We start from the raw sequence: 17,275 nt of genomic DNA, 5'->3' as shown, positions 1-17,275 counted from the left end.
CTGCATGACACACAAGGCGGTACACCTAAACTCACCGGATACCTCGCTCAGAAACTGACAATCTCTGGCGGAGCTAGAAACACTAGAGGCACAAACCATCTTCTGCTGAAACCTCGAAGATTCCGGAAGGAAAAAACATAAGCGCTCCTTCTCAGGAATGGCGCCTAGGATCTGGAACTCACTCCCGCCCGAAACCAGGCTTATCTCTTCCACTACACTCTTTAAAAATGAAGTAAAAGCTATCCTCATGGCTAAATACACTTGAACTATTATCTCGAACACTGTTAATACTCTGCACCGATCTGTACTACATGTTTAACCCCTTTGATTATTTGTATTAGTTGTCTTATTACTCACATGATTGGCTTTGTAGCCACCTATTTGTACTGTTTGACCTATTGATTTATCTGTCTGACTATGCTCCCTCATGTACTACTCTTTGTAAAGCGCTCCGATATCTGCGAAGATCTTGTCTGCGCTATATAAAACTTTCAAAATAAAATAAATAAATAAATACATAAACCTGGCTAATAAGAGGTTTCACTTCTGCTGATGAAACGGTTTTCCAATAATGGAATGGTTAGTCCTCCTAACATGGTTATGCCATGAAATGTTTTCCCCCTGCTTAGGGGTTGGCGCTCCTATGCTGAACTAACTGTTCTTCCTGGCCCAGAGTGTGGAAATATTAATGTGGCCTGCTGGAGTGAATAGTCTGGCTAAGTGAAATGGTTTCCTTCCTGCCAAATGAAGGATGAAAGGAACTGTCCCTCTTCACTCAAGGAGTGGGTAACCCTATGTGATGAAATATTGATCCCTGATTAGGTAATTGTTCATTCTTTACCCGGGGTATGCCTGATCTACTTTAGGCACTGTCTATTTCATGACTTGATGAATTGCCCAGCATATGTTTGATGGAATGTTCTAGTCTCACCTAATGAACTGGTTGATGCCAGAGTAGTGACCCTTGATTTCCCTTTAGGTAATGGTTAGGGAGTCATGCTATATTGGTTACTGTACCCTTTTCTCCCCCGATGAAATGTTTTACTCTTGTTTAGTGTTATGCTGATTCCTGACGCCTGGGTTATTTGGGGATGGATGAAGTACTTTTACTGGTGCATTGTTTATTCCTGTGAAATGGAAATGTTTTACTCCTGTCTAGGGTAGGGGTTCCCGAATGCCTACAGTGGTAGAAGGAAATGTTTTATTCCTGCTAACTGGACAGATAATATAATGTCTTTGTAATGAATTCCTTGCAGGGGCGGGCTTCATGAAATGTTTATTCTACCTAAGGAACTGTTGCCCAAATGCCTAAAGTGCTATACTGCAGGGGTTGTTTATTAATGAAATATTATACCCATGCTGGAGGCAATGTGTAAACTTACCTGATGGCATGTTGGTTTATACCTAATGAAATGGTTATTCTTCCATAGGAAAATGTGGAGTAATTACCTACCAGTAGATGATTAAATGTTTATTCTCACCTGAGGAGATAGATAACCTTGCCAGATGAAAAGTTTTATTCTTGCCTAGCGAAATGTTATGGTTGGGTAAGGACATGTTTAAGCTTCTAATGAAATGCTCTTTCCTATCTTAATGAAATGTGATATTGACATATGGTATTCTGACTCTTGGATTGCTCCCTTTACTCCCCCCCCCCCTCTGATGAAATGCTTTGATGAGTAATTGATACTGTGATTTTTGATTACCCTGAACCTTGATCTTAGATAAAAGCTTATTGTTTTAATCAAAACTCACTGGTGTGGTCTCCGTCATTGCGTGCATTTATTGTCTCAGTGGATGCGTGTGCTGGGTAGTCACTTAACACCTAAGCTTTCGGATGCCTACCTACTCATGCCAGGCAACCCCCGGGGAACTGGTGACCCCAGTTCCTACAGTGTCCCTCTGTATATAAACATTAATTTCCCTATAGATATGTACCCATCTTAGGGTATTGCTTTGTATATGTAGGGTAGTAAGCTCTATACAAAGGCAATTACAATACAATAATACATGCTTCAGCTCATGGGAGGCGCTGGGGTAACTATGCCCTGGGTACCATATACTAGGGACTGATAAGGGCACCCCAGTATCCAATCTGGAGTTGTACACACATCAATTTAGAGGAGAAAGGCTGGGGTCCTGAATAGCAGGATCCCAGCTAGACTAGTCAAAACAGTGGGAGCGAAAAGTAAAAAGTGGGGGTAATAAACATAAGAAGCAGATCCTACTTTCCTACAGTGTACAATTAAAAATGTTGTTGCTTTCTCTTTCAACAGAGGGAATTCAATCAAAAGTGATCATTGCAGTGGGGAGTGTTAGTGTCTGTGTGCATGTTTGGTGAAGAGCGCGCATGTATATGAGTGTTTGTACTAGCAGTAAACAAAATAATGCTTACCTCGTAGGAACGGGGACCTCTGTGAGCCCCGATAGTAGAACAGCAGGAGACAATCGTACAAAAGCAATGATGGGCCTCTCCAAGGATTCCACCTCTCCCACCAGAACATTAGAGGCCTCCGCACCAGGCGGGATTTTCTTCATGAAGTTCATGTCAACCTTAACAAATGTGAGAAAGTAAAGCTGAGAGTGTATTCTCTGCATTGCTCACGCAGGCTCAGGCAAACGAAACACTTTACTGTAAAACTAACAACTTATTCAAATGGTAATAATTAGCAAACTGTCTTGCAAACAATGATACCGATGGAGCCGTCTAACATATTTTTCTACTACTGATAAAAATCAAGTAATGTAATGTACATGTACAATATGAAAATTAACGTGTCAACATTAGGGCATACATTTACAGGATATCTTATGCAAGTATACAGCATGTTTCAGAACCTGGAGCACTGAGCCTTCCTTAAGTTTAAAATTAAGGGGAGGAAAAGAAATTGCATATTTGACAGATTACTGTACTAACAGGAATCCTAGACAATGGTACCCACAACCTGAAGGACCAGTGCAGTTCTTCATGCGTATAATTCCATGAAGGTAAAAGTTGAATACACAACACCACAACAACAACTTACATTTGATTAAAGTACAAACAGGTTTACGGAACCAGTAAGACACATTGACTAGCACCAGTGGCTAACACTTGTTGAACAGCTAACCATAAACACTTACAGCTGACCTCCTGAGTCCCACACCAAGTGTGCCACAACTACACTGCCAAGAGTCTGATTCCTGCCGAACAGGAAACGAGGAGGGGGAACACAAAAAGGGCAAGCAAAATTATAAAGGTTGTGAATAACAGAATTTAAAACAAAGACAGAAAGGATCAGACAAGAACCTGGGGTACCTGCATTGCTTAACTTTGGGATTAGCGCCATATTAAGAAAACACTCCAGAGAAAGTGGATGAATCACATGTTTAGTCCGAAGCATAATACCCCAGTGGGACCAAGGTCTTTTCATTGTTGGGTGTTCTAATGTGTGAACAAAGTTACTGCACAAGCTTTCATATATTTGTGCCTCTCCTCGATGCATTCTAGCACTACAACACATGCAAGGAAGGTTAGAGGATGGTACCCACAATAAACAGTTTAAGACAAGGCGTATGCAAGAGTACTGAAAGGTATCAGTGACAGTTACTGCTGTAATATCAGAGTTTTCTATTCAACATGACACTTAATTCTGATAAGAGTGAAATGTCTATTTCCACTTAATCTACAGTTGGAAATTGGCTCATGTAGATAGCCGAAAATAGAATGGTTGAAAGTCTTTTGTTAACAACACGGACCAAGGTAAAGTAAGCCTGCGTGCAATCTTGACAACTTCACCATCCATTTGTGATTTTACAATCAACTGTGGTACTTGTAGCATGAATACAACGCAGATTCCTCAAAGGCTATGAAACGCCATATTTAGAAAGGCATTGTTATTTTTAGATCACTGGTTTGGCAAGCCGTGTCTCCTAGGGCGATATAATTAATTTGCCCATTTTTTATGCATGCACTTACCACATTCTCACGCCCACCCAGTTTATTTCCCCTACATTATCTTAAACATTCACTGGGAATGCCTTTTCTCCTACTGAGGACGGAGGGTTGTTGCCCCTCGAGACTGGAAAATCTTAATTGAAACGAAATCTTTCATAAGGCACTGCATGCAGGAATATGTGCTTAAATGTTGAAATGTTAGTGTGAAGGTGTCAGATGTAGCAAAACACAAACATTCTACAGCATTTGCTTATCTGTATACAAAGTGCCAACTTCAGAAAATTGCAATCATAATCTGCTTGGGAAGAATATTAAGTGATTGTGCATGGAATCAGTAGAGAAGCTCCTGTGAGCCGGCATGGGAATTTCTATCCGAATATCTGGTACCAAAAAGCATGTTCAGTACCATAGAAATAATGGCAGAAAGGGCTTATAAATCAATCAGCTGAACTACAAAAGAACATTGTAAATGCTTTCCCTTTACTTTTTTTGAGAAAATGAAGGTCTGTAATCCACTGGGTACAAAACAAATGTTCTTAACCTCAACTCAATCATTTTATTCTATATTTTTTCCATACCGGGAACACTATATGAAAACAACAAGTGTGAGTGCATGATTGAGTGAGTCCAAGTAAACATACATGGATTGCTCATTCTAGGACCACTGTGCATGGCCAGAGACCATGCTTTGTTGCTCATTAGAAGGAGGTCATATACTTACTCTGCAGAGGCACCTACCAGGTGTACGACTCAGTGCAATATGTAACTCTTACTGTCCATGCAGCATGATCTTCAGCTGGGTTCTCCCATGTCTATCCTGAAGGCCGGATCCGTGATAGATTTTTTGCATGTCCACATTTCGATAAATATAGTGATCATGAAAATATGACATGGATCTGGCCATCGGGGAGAAGCACTGGAAAACCCTGATCTACAACTATATTCAGTGGCTGCTGGGCATAGGGTCTGAAAATTGGCTCGGCTCAGTGACAGTAACCCAGCCAGTATTGGTCAACACACAAAAGATGGCGGAAGGAGTGCAAATTGTCTAACCACTGGCAAATACTCGTGGTAGCATTCCCACCCATTGTTTTATGCCTGTGTCGCTAGAAACAGAGGCCCACCTTATGCAAATCACTGAACTTGCTCCTTATGGGAACAGTCTATTCCGAATTGCCAAGTTAAACCCCCCCCCCTTCCCCCCACACCCCTCCTACGCCCCACAAGCCACCTAGGAGGGAACAAGCAATCCCACACCAGTTTCAACTTGATTTGGCCTCAGACAAGAAAAGCTCAGATCCCACGGCACTGCTGCACGGACTTAAGGCCAAAACCGGTCTTGGATTTCTTGTATCCCGGTTCAGAGTGGACCAGGCATGGAAATTCGGGCTGGACTGTTCCTATTGGAAGAGACGAAGGCGGATTTGCCATGGACTATGGCAACTCAAACACAGAAGGCTGCACAGTTTTACATAGCATAGCAAGCTCACTGGTATGTATGTTCATGGCAATGATGGTGTTATTACACTGACCTACAGTACTATTAGTACCTGGGAAGACCATCCTCTATTAGAAATAAATGTGAAAAGTTATTTTCATTTGATAAAATTCATGGATATTCATCAAGCTGGGACATAGTTATTATCAAAACAAAAACATATGCATTTCCTATGTACAATTATTAGTACCCAAAACTATGAAGGTACCATTTCCATCTCCAATTCACAAGCCCACAAACTCAAGATAACATGCATCTAGGATAATTTAGATCAGAGATAAAGCATCTGCAAGGGTAATTTCACACTTCAACACTACGAAGGACAGTACAATTCTTATCACAATATTCGTGCAACAATGCACAATGTTTATGTTTATGAACATATTTTTGGGATTTTCAGTGACCCACAGCAATACATCTACAAGAATAAATGTTCTTAAGTGTATATTTTAGCTATCACATACCTTACTGAAGTCAACTGTACTGTTCTCATGGCTTCCACCCGGTCCATTACCTTTCGAATCCACTACTTTGCCAGCATCCAAGTTACCAGGAGATGACTGAGGAGACTGCAATAATCCTGCACGGTCAAACAAAATCAAATTGTTCAAAACTGGGGTTGGTGGCAGAAGAGAAAGGTTTAAAAATAAGCACACAACGTGCGAGCCTACTAAACCCAACATAAAGTTAAGATACATGAAAGCAATATTAGTATTTGTGGCGCAACACAACACAGGTTTCCTTTTTAGCTATGAAAAAGAAAAAACAAATGAGGGGCAATTAGAAAGTATTTTGAGACGGAAAGAGCAGACCAAATCTTTACAGGAATACAATTTTAATTTAAATAAAAATAAAAAAAGCAGCTGATGGTGCACGAGGACGCGTGAGGATGCAGCATGGGGACAGAAGATGTTCAGATAACCATGGTAGAACAAACTGTGAAACGTCAATTGGTTACATGACATCAGTTCTATGCATGAAATGTCCATTCCAAATGGTCAGTCTACACCGGTTCAATGCAAGGCAATCATGAACTATCAATGATCAACCCTCACTTTGAGAATTGCTATTCAAAGGCCAAGAAGCAGATTACAGTTTTGTAGTTGAATAATACAAGAATAGTGGCCTAATAGTTGAAAGAAGCCCTGGATTTGAAGGCCATAGATCTGCCATAAATGGCAATGTGTACACACAAAAACAAAAACTGAGAAACTTGCATGCAAGGTCCTTTTGCATAACAAGGTTAGTGGAATTCGAAACACCACTTATACCATTCCAACTAATGCGGTTAATCATTTGGAAGAATGATCTGCCCTGTTCATTAGCATACATGTGAACCACATCTGAAGGCAAAAACCTACTCCCTGGAATGGAGGACAAAAAATGACCTCACTGTTACAAAAGAATGTGCACAAATAAATAAGAGAGCGATAGCAGGTAGTATTGACTGCATGAACCAAAGCAGCTTTCGCATCCAGTGGCACAAGGAAGACCGAATTGGGTGAAGAAAGGGTGGGGGTGATAAGAGGTAGGAAACCTATTCCAAGTGTCAAAGAAAAGAAGGCTTGTTTTTTTTTATATGAAATTCCTGTATCACTTATCAATGTAAGGTTCTACAGGACTGAGTTAAATGGCAGCAGACCTGGTGCCAGGAAGGCTGCACCAAAAGAAGATTTTTTAAATGTCTATCTATCTATATATCTATATATATTTATATGTAGCGAGGAGTAAGATTCTGTGTATAACCATACATTTCATTAAGAGTGCATACTAAACTAACATGCCACATCTCTTAATCTCCCCACCCCCGCCTTACTGATCATCTTTAGGAGGGACCACTACTATTAATCGGCATTGATGAAGATACTTTTTGTACTCAACTCCACCAACTTAAAACCTATAGTGCCTAATGGATTTAAAAGGCAGATCAAATACTTCAATAGGACAGCAGTCAAGTGATCAAAAGAAGACCTGTGGTCTCAAGCCCCTTTCCCAGTCCTTTGGTTTTAGCTGAAGTACATCATGAAGAAAGAATGTGCAAAAACATCTGCATGAAACCATGACTGTCCTTGCTAATGACACTAAAAAAGTAAGGCAGCCATGAAGGTTGATTCCCATCACTGTAGTAAACTAAGTGCACCATTCTAGGACCGCTGCTTTGGTAGGATATTGAGCTTTGCAAACTGAAACCGGGTCAAAGGGGTTTCTTGAGCCCAAGATGGCCATAGTGGAACATTTGCGATCAGACTCTGAAGGAGTCACCGCACCAAAATACATCATAGCAGTCCTCTACACCTTCCATTCAGAATCTAACCCCTTCCTGTAAAGGAGGAGGCAAAACTGAGGATTTGCAGCACTGATGCACAATACTCGCTATCGCTACTCGATCTTTAGTTCCTGCGGCACAAAGAAGGCAATCTCGTTACTGCAGTCTCAGTGTGCCTTGGAAGCCTCAGATAGACAAATTATCCATGAACACTCGAATGGACTTTTACGAATACTTGGTTCTAAAGACTATCTGAAGGCAAATAGCTTTGGACTGCCATCACTATTATGTTTCACTTAACATTTATTGAAATCATGGCAACTCCAATTACTAGCAGGACTGTGGTGCAAAGATTATGTAGGTATTCTTCCAGTATGGCAAAAATAGATATTCATAATTTACGGCTTTTGTAACAGAAAAACAGATTCCCAAACCCTTGCCTCCCAACTAATAGTCAAATTTTGCTGGGAGGCAACGAAGAATGATCCTCCATTTGTCTACAATCAATCTTTAGAAGTAAGATACACCATGGTGAGAGAATCGGTGGTTAATTTAATCAATACGTTCAATGTGCATCTCTTCTTCACAATACTGTCTGCGACTTAAAGGGGTTCTATGCAAATAGCGATATTTCAGGAATATTTTGAGTGATTCTAATGCGAACTTTGGGTAAAAGGCATCTTAAGTAATTATGTGATCAAAGGCAATCAGTGCACATAACAGAGGTATGTGTCCTTATGTTATGGAATATTCAATTAATTCAAATCCTAGTTCAATTCAAATAAATTAAAAAAATATACTGGACACATCAATTAATCGGTTCAAAACTGAAATTAGTTTAAATGCAAAGAATTTCACACTATGGCAGGCACCACATTTTTTTAATAAACATGGCACTAAATGAGCAGAGTTTCATATTCTTCAAATGCAAGCAAGTAATGTTTATATTTAAAAGGGAAATAGAAACAAAATCCTGGTTTGCTAAAATAAATGAAACACCATCGTTAAAAAATAATCCTTCTCTTTGCATTGGTCTCCATGAATTATCTCTTACTTCTCGTGTGTCCCTTCACCATCCATACAGATCCAATCTAATCAGAGAAGCCGTTTTTGTTCCAAAGTTTTTCCAGCCAGAAAGTTTAGATGGCTTAATTTGTTATTGCCATGTGGGGAGGGAGAGAGTGGGCACTACAGTGAGGAAAGAAAACCACATCCTCAAGATGAAAACCATGAACCAAGTGAAGAAGTGAGCAGTGGCCAAGTCTCAACAGCAGCACTTCTACTCGGGTATTACATTTTAGGGCTGTGAAAGGAAGGGTTGGCGTAAGCGCCTACTTCGAACTGTCATAACAATAGGTGTTGTTTGGTACAAAGCCAGAACTGTTTAAATATACCCAACATGGCACTACTTGCAAATGGGGAGTAGAAGAGACCTGGGATAAAAAGATAGGGGAGAATGTATCCTGGCACCAAGTACTATGCACAAATTTTGCAGTAATGAGTGTTGCTGCCTTTTGGAAAAAGAAAAATATAGCTCCCATTTAAGCAAAACAAGGCACAGGTTTAAAAAATCTTGCATGTCAAACCAAAAGTCGTCAAAGATCATCATTACGGATCCTGTTTTGGGAATTTGTATGTCCTCTGCTGTAGCCACGTTTGCTAGATCATTCCAAAGTCATTCGGTGCCTTGGGGGTGATCCTGCTTTCAAAGGCAAGCCTCTTTCAGAGGTTGTACTTCATGCGATTGCTCAACAGAAGAATGGCTTAGACTTTTTTTTCTGTCTTTTTGTTAGATGGAGTCTATGTCCGGCGCTCCTTATATTTCGAGGGACACATTGGAACTGAAGTAACAGCAGCACTGAACACATCTGACATAAAGGAGGGGGATGGGGACTATTGCCAATGCTCAAAAGCAGTGCCCCCTTAGAGTTCACTCAAACCCTTCTTTTCCATTGCAGAATAGTAAGTCTGTCTATTCCACAGCTGACCATTTGTGTTCATCCAACAAAAATGTTTGTCAAGTTCCTGCATGTGTTTTAGTTCCTCTTTAAGTACTAGTTGCAGACCTTATATCAGAACATGCCAATCTTTGTATAACCAAGTCTGTTTACAATGCAATTTAGGCAGCAGGCTGAATGTAGGTATAATCAGGGAGGTTACCATTTTCCAAGGTGTGTCACAATGGCTTCAAAATTGAAAGCCACGTTCCGTCCTACGCAAAACAAGTTTTGCATGCACAGAGCTAACACTATCAAATTATGGAATCAACTAGGCAATAGGATGGAATATGAATTTGGCGTCAGACTTTCATATTGGAATAAAATGATACAACTGATAGTGACAGATAAAAGGAAACCAGTTTGCTAACATTTTAGCTTTCTGCTTTACATGTATTTGAAAAAAAAAGTGGACAACATGATCACACTCAAGACGTGATAAAACATGCACGGTGAGTGAAATATAAACAGCAAACTTGTCACGTTTGGCTCAAGCGGTGTGCTGCACAAGCATGCCAGTGCAAGGAAAACAGATGCACAAAGCACGGCACGCTGGCGGTTTGGATAGTTGCCTGGTTTCTGATCACAGCTCTCGTCTTGCTTCTGATCCGGAGTGTCTATGTCCTCCTCGGGGGGATGGACTACTACTGTCGGAATATCGTCAGCAGAGTACACCTGGTGCTCAGAGCCATCAGCCTCACCCTGTTGAGAACTGGCCGATACCAGGCGATTCAGCCTAGGAGTAGCAGGAGGTGTATTTTGTGGAGTGGGCACTGGGGTGGCACACCTCGAGCCTGATGGAGTGCCAGCTCTTGAAGGAAGCAGGTAATCCAGAAGAAGCGAGAGGCGCGATTCTCGTCGTAGAGACAGGTTGGAGGCTGACAGACCTGCACGCAAAGAGTTACGGGAGGCTGACAGGCCTTCCCCTGAAGTGAACCAGAAAGCACTTTTTAAAAGAGGTGAGATAGGAAGAAAAAACACATGAACACATCTATGTATCAACAAGTCAAATTAAAACTTTAAAGGGCCGTACAAGTGGAACTACAACAATAGAACATCTTTAAGCAATTTAAAGTGTGAAAGAAAGCTACTCCATTAGCACACCTGCCTGTAGCAGCTCTTACAGCATGCACCAAGTAGTAATGCAGACAGCACATGTAGATATACACATTTACACCAGGGAGCAAACTTGATTTGGTTGCACTACAAGAAGAAGCTGGAAGCAGTAGTAAGAAAATCTACTTTTATGGTAAACATGGCTTTTCAGCAAAAGAATGCTTAGATTTGCTGATCTGTGCCCCACATTTTGAGTCTGACTCGATTCTGCTGGCAGGTCACAGGAATCTGGAGGGTATTGCAAATGTTAAGGGGAGGAGAGGACGGTTGGAAAGGGAAGGCAATGGAGGCATGCTAGACCAGGTGGAATGTTTTTTCATTAAATACAAAAGCAACACTTTTCTCTTTCTATGCCCCAAAATATTGATGGGTGCACACTACACTTCCTTGCCACTCTAATTAGGTTATTGGTATCTAACTGCACTTGCCATTGAAAGAAGTAAGGCCTGATCAGTCACTGCCAAGAGTTCAGCCAATTCTGTTCAATCTACACAGAATTTACTAACAAAACAAAAAAACAAAGCAGAACTGCTGTCAATGCTCCCAGAATCCTATGGAACGAGCTCAACAAAATATTCAGATATTTACAGATTCATAGGGAACAAGAAGGAAAAATGATTTGCAGTATTCCACAGATTGCGATCTTACCATAGTCAGTTCCACAATGTCAGTCTACTCTCGAAACCGACAAACCGGTCAATGGCTTTAGTGATCACTTCAAGAATAAAATACTCAATGCCCCGTCTCGCCCAGCATCAGGGGCATTATTCTATCAAGCTTGGGAACTATGAAACATCCAAAGCTCCAAAAACATTATCAGCATCAGGGTGGGTGCCTCAAACGAAGGTAAACCAAACCTAGACTCAACCTAGAAAGAAATCCCACTGAAGGGCATCTTTAAAAGATCTTTGCAGGAAATTATGTTGGTCATCAATCACACTTAAGCAGTCCTAATTATCAAAACCATGCCTCAATATTAGAAACAGCCATGATGACCCTCAGGAAATCTAAACCATACACCGCTAGTCAACATGAAAACCTGACCTACATCTCTGGCAGACTAGCATGAACTGTGTCATAAATGGCGCTGAAGTAGAAGTGCTGAGAGGCAGAGTATATTCTTCACATAAAGTCCTATAATGCGAAATGGTTGCAAAGTGAGCACACTGGAAGCCCACAAATTCCCAGCCATCATGCCAGCACTGGTACCTTCAACTAAGAATTCACCAAGTCAAAAAACGACCAGCTTATGGGCCTAAAAATTACATTGATGTTAAAAAAAAAACTAAATATTTAGACATAAAAATCTTGCTTAAGCGTTGATTAAATGCCATGTAAAAAGCTAATTAAGCTTTCAATTGTGATGCTAAAATGTATTCTTCTATTATGAAACTAATACAATAGATGGCAGAGCAAGCCTTACATTTCTAGTTCTTTATTTTATATTAACATACTTAAAACTTTAGAAGTGACAAGTAGTATATTCTGAATTCATGTAAGATGAACTAGAGAAAAATTAAACTACTGGGCTTCTGGAAAGCTAGTCGGCTAGCATGTGACCAACACTATGGCATTTTCTTATTTAATCACATTCAAACAAAATAATAGGATGGAAAAAAAGAATATTGATGACGCTGTTTGAGGTCACCTCTCCAATTTATAGGGCAAGGTTCCTTTAAGTGTACACTGCCGGGACAAAAAAAAACAATGGGTTGCCTGGATTTGTCATCAGATGCTACATTTGGATACCAGCCTTTACCCTCTTAAGGCACAATTAAAAAAATAAAAAATGTTATGGTGTTTGTTACTTCTAGTCAGTAGGGTCTCTTACACACCTAACATAGGTAATCCGTCACCTAGCTAATGGTGGAGGGGTAGCAGAGAAAACTTTACGGCAAACAAAGGAATTTAAGAGATTTTGTATTACGGCACAAGTCCTTGCGCATAACCTGCTCCAAGCTTCAGCCGACAAAACACCTGTGCAAATTCTTTCTTTAAAAATGAAAAATTGCATCGTACTGGTTCTGACTGGTGGCAGATGTTATGATAACAGGAAAATGAGACCCACCTATCGGATAAAAGTCACCATGCAAGAAACTGTATGCTACTTCTTTTGTCTGGCTCTCTTTACCCCAACATCTGGGTATGCCTGGAACATTATACAACATTGATTGAAGCGGAGGAAGAGCAGGGAGGAAGAAAAAAACACAATGGGGAAGTCTTTTAGCTGAACTTCAGTCAATAGGTTGGGCTGAAAAGGAAAGCTGTGTCCCGAAAACTTCCTCGTCCATGATGGGCATCCCGTACGGTTCAGAGATGCATAGTAGTGGTGCTTCCCAATCCACCCAGCACAAGTTATTGCAATCAGGAAATCAGCTTTGTACGAAAACAGCTTCACGGGGATTGTGCATGGGACTAAAGAGGGCCAAAAGGGCCTAACAAAGGTTCCCAGGACCAATACAATCTGGACCAGAGTTTCAGTCACCATAGTCACACTTGAATTATTAACAGCAATTTTTCTTGTCAGGCACATAATAAGTCTTCCAAAAAGCTTTCCTGGCTATGGCATCACAGTTTACCTTTGACAACCAACTTTTATTTCTTATGTGAAATTGCTCAAAATTTCTACTTAACTGATCTTTTCAAACTGAGGTACATGCGCATCTCAGAGTGATAGTTCCAAATTATATCCTTCCCATAGATGCAAGTCATTTAGCTGAACATGTATATTAGTGGAAAAGGAAGGGAACTAAGGAAACGTTACATGTCTCAGCTACAACAGTCTGTAATAAGTGAGACACTGAACGTGTGGCCATTGTGTAAAACTGTTACTATATATTGAAATACACACTATTACACAGCAGAAACATAAATGCTTTTCTATCAACGTATAACAGTGCATGCAGATGTGGACAGACCAGGTTGTCGAGCACATGTTATCATATGCAAGTAATACGTCTCACCCGTTTTCCCCAACTTGCAATACTCACAGCTTTAACATTTTAACTTTAATATGGAACTGGTCAACATATATTGGCTGCTACAACATCTCACCGTTTCGTTCTAGCAAGTGAGGATCAGAATGTTTCTTGCCTATGTCTGCGAAGGAGCGGACCAGAGGGATGCGGTTGCTGAGCTTCTTCTCGTTTTGATGATGGTGTCGCTTCAAAAGGGCCTCTTTCACCTGCTCCCTGCAAGTCTCCGCCAACTGTCCGGAGACAATCATGCTGTCCAAAACCATGTCTGTTGTACCAAGTTCAAAGTTAGATACACAAACTATACCCTGCCTTCAGATTAACACATGCACAAAAAAAAACTTGTTAGGTCTTACACTGAAGCCAAAAAGAGAACTAGAAACAACTTCACATTTCATTAAAGGATATAATAAGAGAAACTTTAGTAGATCCAGTAAGGAAATTGGGAACAAAATTATTGGGGTGGCCAGTCGTTACTGGAGAAGTTGTACAGTGTTGTGCTAAGCAGAGGATCAGTAAAGGAAAAAGGCGATGGAAGTTTAAAGTTAGAATAGGAACAAACTGGTATTAAACATTTTCATGTGATAATACTTTAAGAATGCTCATGTCTTTAGGGAGTAAATCACTGAAAGAATCTACATATAAACAAAGTCAGAAAACAAAGTACATTAGTTTTGCTAGCAGTTCATAAATTAGGATTTGATGAATTACAACAAACAAGAGGGGAGTTTAAAAAAATCATCATTTCAGTCCATTAGTAATGTCAAAATTAGAGATGCAAAACATCAAAAAGTCAAAACAGTTTGGGTTAAACTAATACATGCAAAATGTTATGAAGTTTTTGGGGATATGGTGTTGCAATCTAGTGTACAGTCAGGCAGAGTTGAGCAGCGAGTGAAAATGAGGGAACACAGTTTCAGTGAGATACAACCAATCAATTTGCACTACTATTTCTGTGTGCCATGGCCCCTTGTACAATGACTTGCTGTCATTAGCCACCAGACATCTTGTTTCTCTCAGCATCCAATGCCCACATTACGTAAACGCATCAAAGCCACTAACCTAAAGGTCTGCACCTCATTCTAACAGCAGATCTTAAAGGTGGCTCTTACTAAACACAAATCATGTTGGGCATGGCTTCCATTTTAAGACCATATTTCCAACCCAGGCTGGATCCGCTATTTTATTGCATATATAAATTCCAAGATTAATGGCTCTGAATTTAGATATCATTTACTTCAAAATAGCAAGAGAAGAACCAGCTTTCCACCCACCCAGACCCACTTATTTAGGTTCCTTGGTATTTCTAGATCGCATCAAACACTGGCATGTCTTCAGAGTTCTATCCGGAACAAGTGCTTTCCCAAGGGGCGCCTTTAGGCATGTGCAAGCTGTGCATCTGCACAGGGCCACCAAATCCCAGGGGCCACCACGCCAATATAAATCCTTAATATAATAATCTTCTGAGGATCGATATATATTTGTGTGGCGGCCCCTGGCAGAGATTTGGTGGCCTCTGGCTCTGTTTCACTTCCAAACACTCTGACCCCCCCTCTTCACTGGCCTCCGTGCTCCACGCCGCCCGGACTCCCTCTTCCGGGGCCCCCTACCTACGCTCCCTGCCCAGGGCCACCATGAGCCTAGAGCCGGCCCTGCTTTCCCACGACTCAATAGGTTTCTGCAGGCTGGCATTTGTTCGGCAGCAGTATGGTCTTAGGAGTAGGCTGTGCGTTAGTATATTAAGACATGCAGTCTGGGAGTAGTCTGACGGGTTAGGTACTAATCAGAGAATCATTAGGGAAGTTGGACGTCCTCTGTGTTGCCCAGTTGTGTCCTTTAGCTTGGTGCTAGTTTAGCTAGTGTGGTATCAGAGTCTTGTGGCTGTGTCTGGGTAGGAGCAGTAAGCAGAACGAGTGGTTAGTCTGTTCAATAGTATGCTTTTGGAGTCAGAATGTAAGATGGCTCCACAGATTAGTGTAGATGTTTGCATTCATTTGGAGTCTGGGTGTAGTGTTGAGTAATTTGCTGTGCAGTACACATTTAGAAATTTACCATTGTGTTGGTTGCACCTGATGTGTTGCTAAGATGTTATTCCTCTTTAATAGGGCTGGTAATGTGTTGGACTTGTGACACTGTGGAGATAGTGTTTAACCTCATCCATAGTGAGCAGTCTTGGTTACCTTTAAAATCGTTTTTTTAACCGCTTTAAGAATAATCTGTATAATCTGCTTTTAGAATAATCTATGTTTTTATTTGTTTGCGCCTTGAACTTGCATCTTTTTAACAATCTTGCTAACCGAGCCTGGGAATTTTTGGTGATTTGTTGACAAGGGAATATTTGCGGTGAACTCTTTCAGAGGAGGAAAGGGGGGCTCGGGGGAGGGGTGAGACATGAGACACTGTACTCCGGTTTTACATGTTGCGAAGTATGAGAATTTGTGTTTTAAGTGTGGGCAGGGTTGCTTGTTCGCTGGCTGTCCTCCCCACGCTATTTGGATGGGCCTCTGTCAGGCGCACCTAAGGCAAGCCTGTCTACGTCCATCTGCATCCCAAAAGCGCCAAGCCAACCTCTATGCCCCTTATTTATCAGAAGGTATGACTAACTTAAGTTACTCTAAAGAAGTCTTCTCCTTGCCAATGCAAACCCATGCCTTTAGAGGCCAATACTCCCCTGGTTTGTACCTCATGTCCCTGAAAGCCAAATGTATTACTCTCTAGGCCCACTTGTGACAACTCGTGGCAGTACCCCCTCTAAATACTCTTTCAACGCCATACTGTTTAACCCCTCCCATTCTGGTGACGAGCTGAGCTCGTCATGAGCCCGGTGCTCTTGTGCTGATGACTAGCTGAGCTTGTCATGGCCGTTAGAACGCTCACGCGGGGATAATTCCCCTGCTGTGCTGAGCGTTCTAAGGAAACGGGTGTGACAGTGACGAGCTCAGCTCGTCATGAGCACTGTGGCTCATGACGAGCTGAGCTCAGCACAGCGGGGGAATAACCCCCGCAGTTAAAGGGGTTAATGTCCGGTTTCTGCCTAAGCATGCAGTTTGTATTCACCATCTCCTTTGCATTGAGAGACCGGATGTCCTTTTTATGACAAACTTGGCTGGCAACTTCCTCTAAACATCTCATATAATTCGCTATTCCAGTTGGGTTTAAGATCTATAACGATGACCACACACACACAAAAGAGGTGGAGGTATAGCCATTATCTTTCAGGACATTTATCAATGCTCAACATTTGCTGTAAACAACCTTTTAGGGGCAGAAGTCCTTGGCTTCTGCATTGCTTTGAAAGCTCATCATTCAGTTGTGGGACTTCTGATTTATCGGACCCCAGGCCTCACTGGTCCGGTCCTTTTTTGGACTATTGATGAGGTGGCATCACAGGTTCTATTTCGCTTTACACATTGCTTCATACTTGGCGACTTTATTAGCAGGGCAATCCCAATGTATATTAAAGATACTCAACCTCACTAATGTTCT

At 41.2% G+C, this 17,275-nt stretch overlaps 1 protein-coding gene across 4 annotated transcripts in view; it reads right to left on the bottom strand.

The window, feature by feature from the left end:
* Positions 1–17,275, bottom strand: part of SLC4A7 (solute carrier family 4 member 7) — a 422,082-nt gene that overhangs the window by 241,846 nt on the left and 162,961 nt on the right. For 2 of the 4 annotated variants that reach the window (XM_086942126.1, XM_086942127.1), the window contains exons 6-9: positions 13,869–14,057; positions 10,271–10,624; positions 5,900–6,015; positions 2,396–2,553 (exon numbers count right to left, since the gene is read on the bottom strand). In XM_086942126.1, the coding sequence (XP_086798252.1) occupies positions 2,396–2,553; positions 5,900–6,015; positions 10,271–10,624; positions 13,869–14,057 (817 nt within the window). The remainder of the gene's footprint in view (positions 1–2,395; positions 2,554–5,899; positions 6,016–10,270; positions 10,625–13,868; positions 14,058–17,275) is intronic. The other 2 variants (XM_086942128.1, XM_086942129.1) reach the window with 2 other exon arrangements.

The sequence above is a fragment of the Lissotriton vulgaris genome, chromosome 10 (assembly GCF_964263255.1).
Source record: "Lissotriton vulgaris chromosome 10, aLisVul1.2, whole genome shotgun sequence".
Taxonomy (NCBI): Eukaryota; Metazoa; Chordata; class Amphibia; order Caudata; family Salamandridae; genus Lissotriton; species Lissotriton vulgaris.
This window is presented reverse-complemented; position numbering and strand designations above follow the sequence as displayed.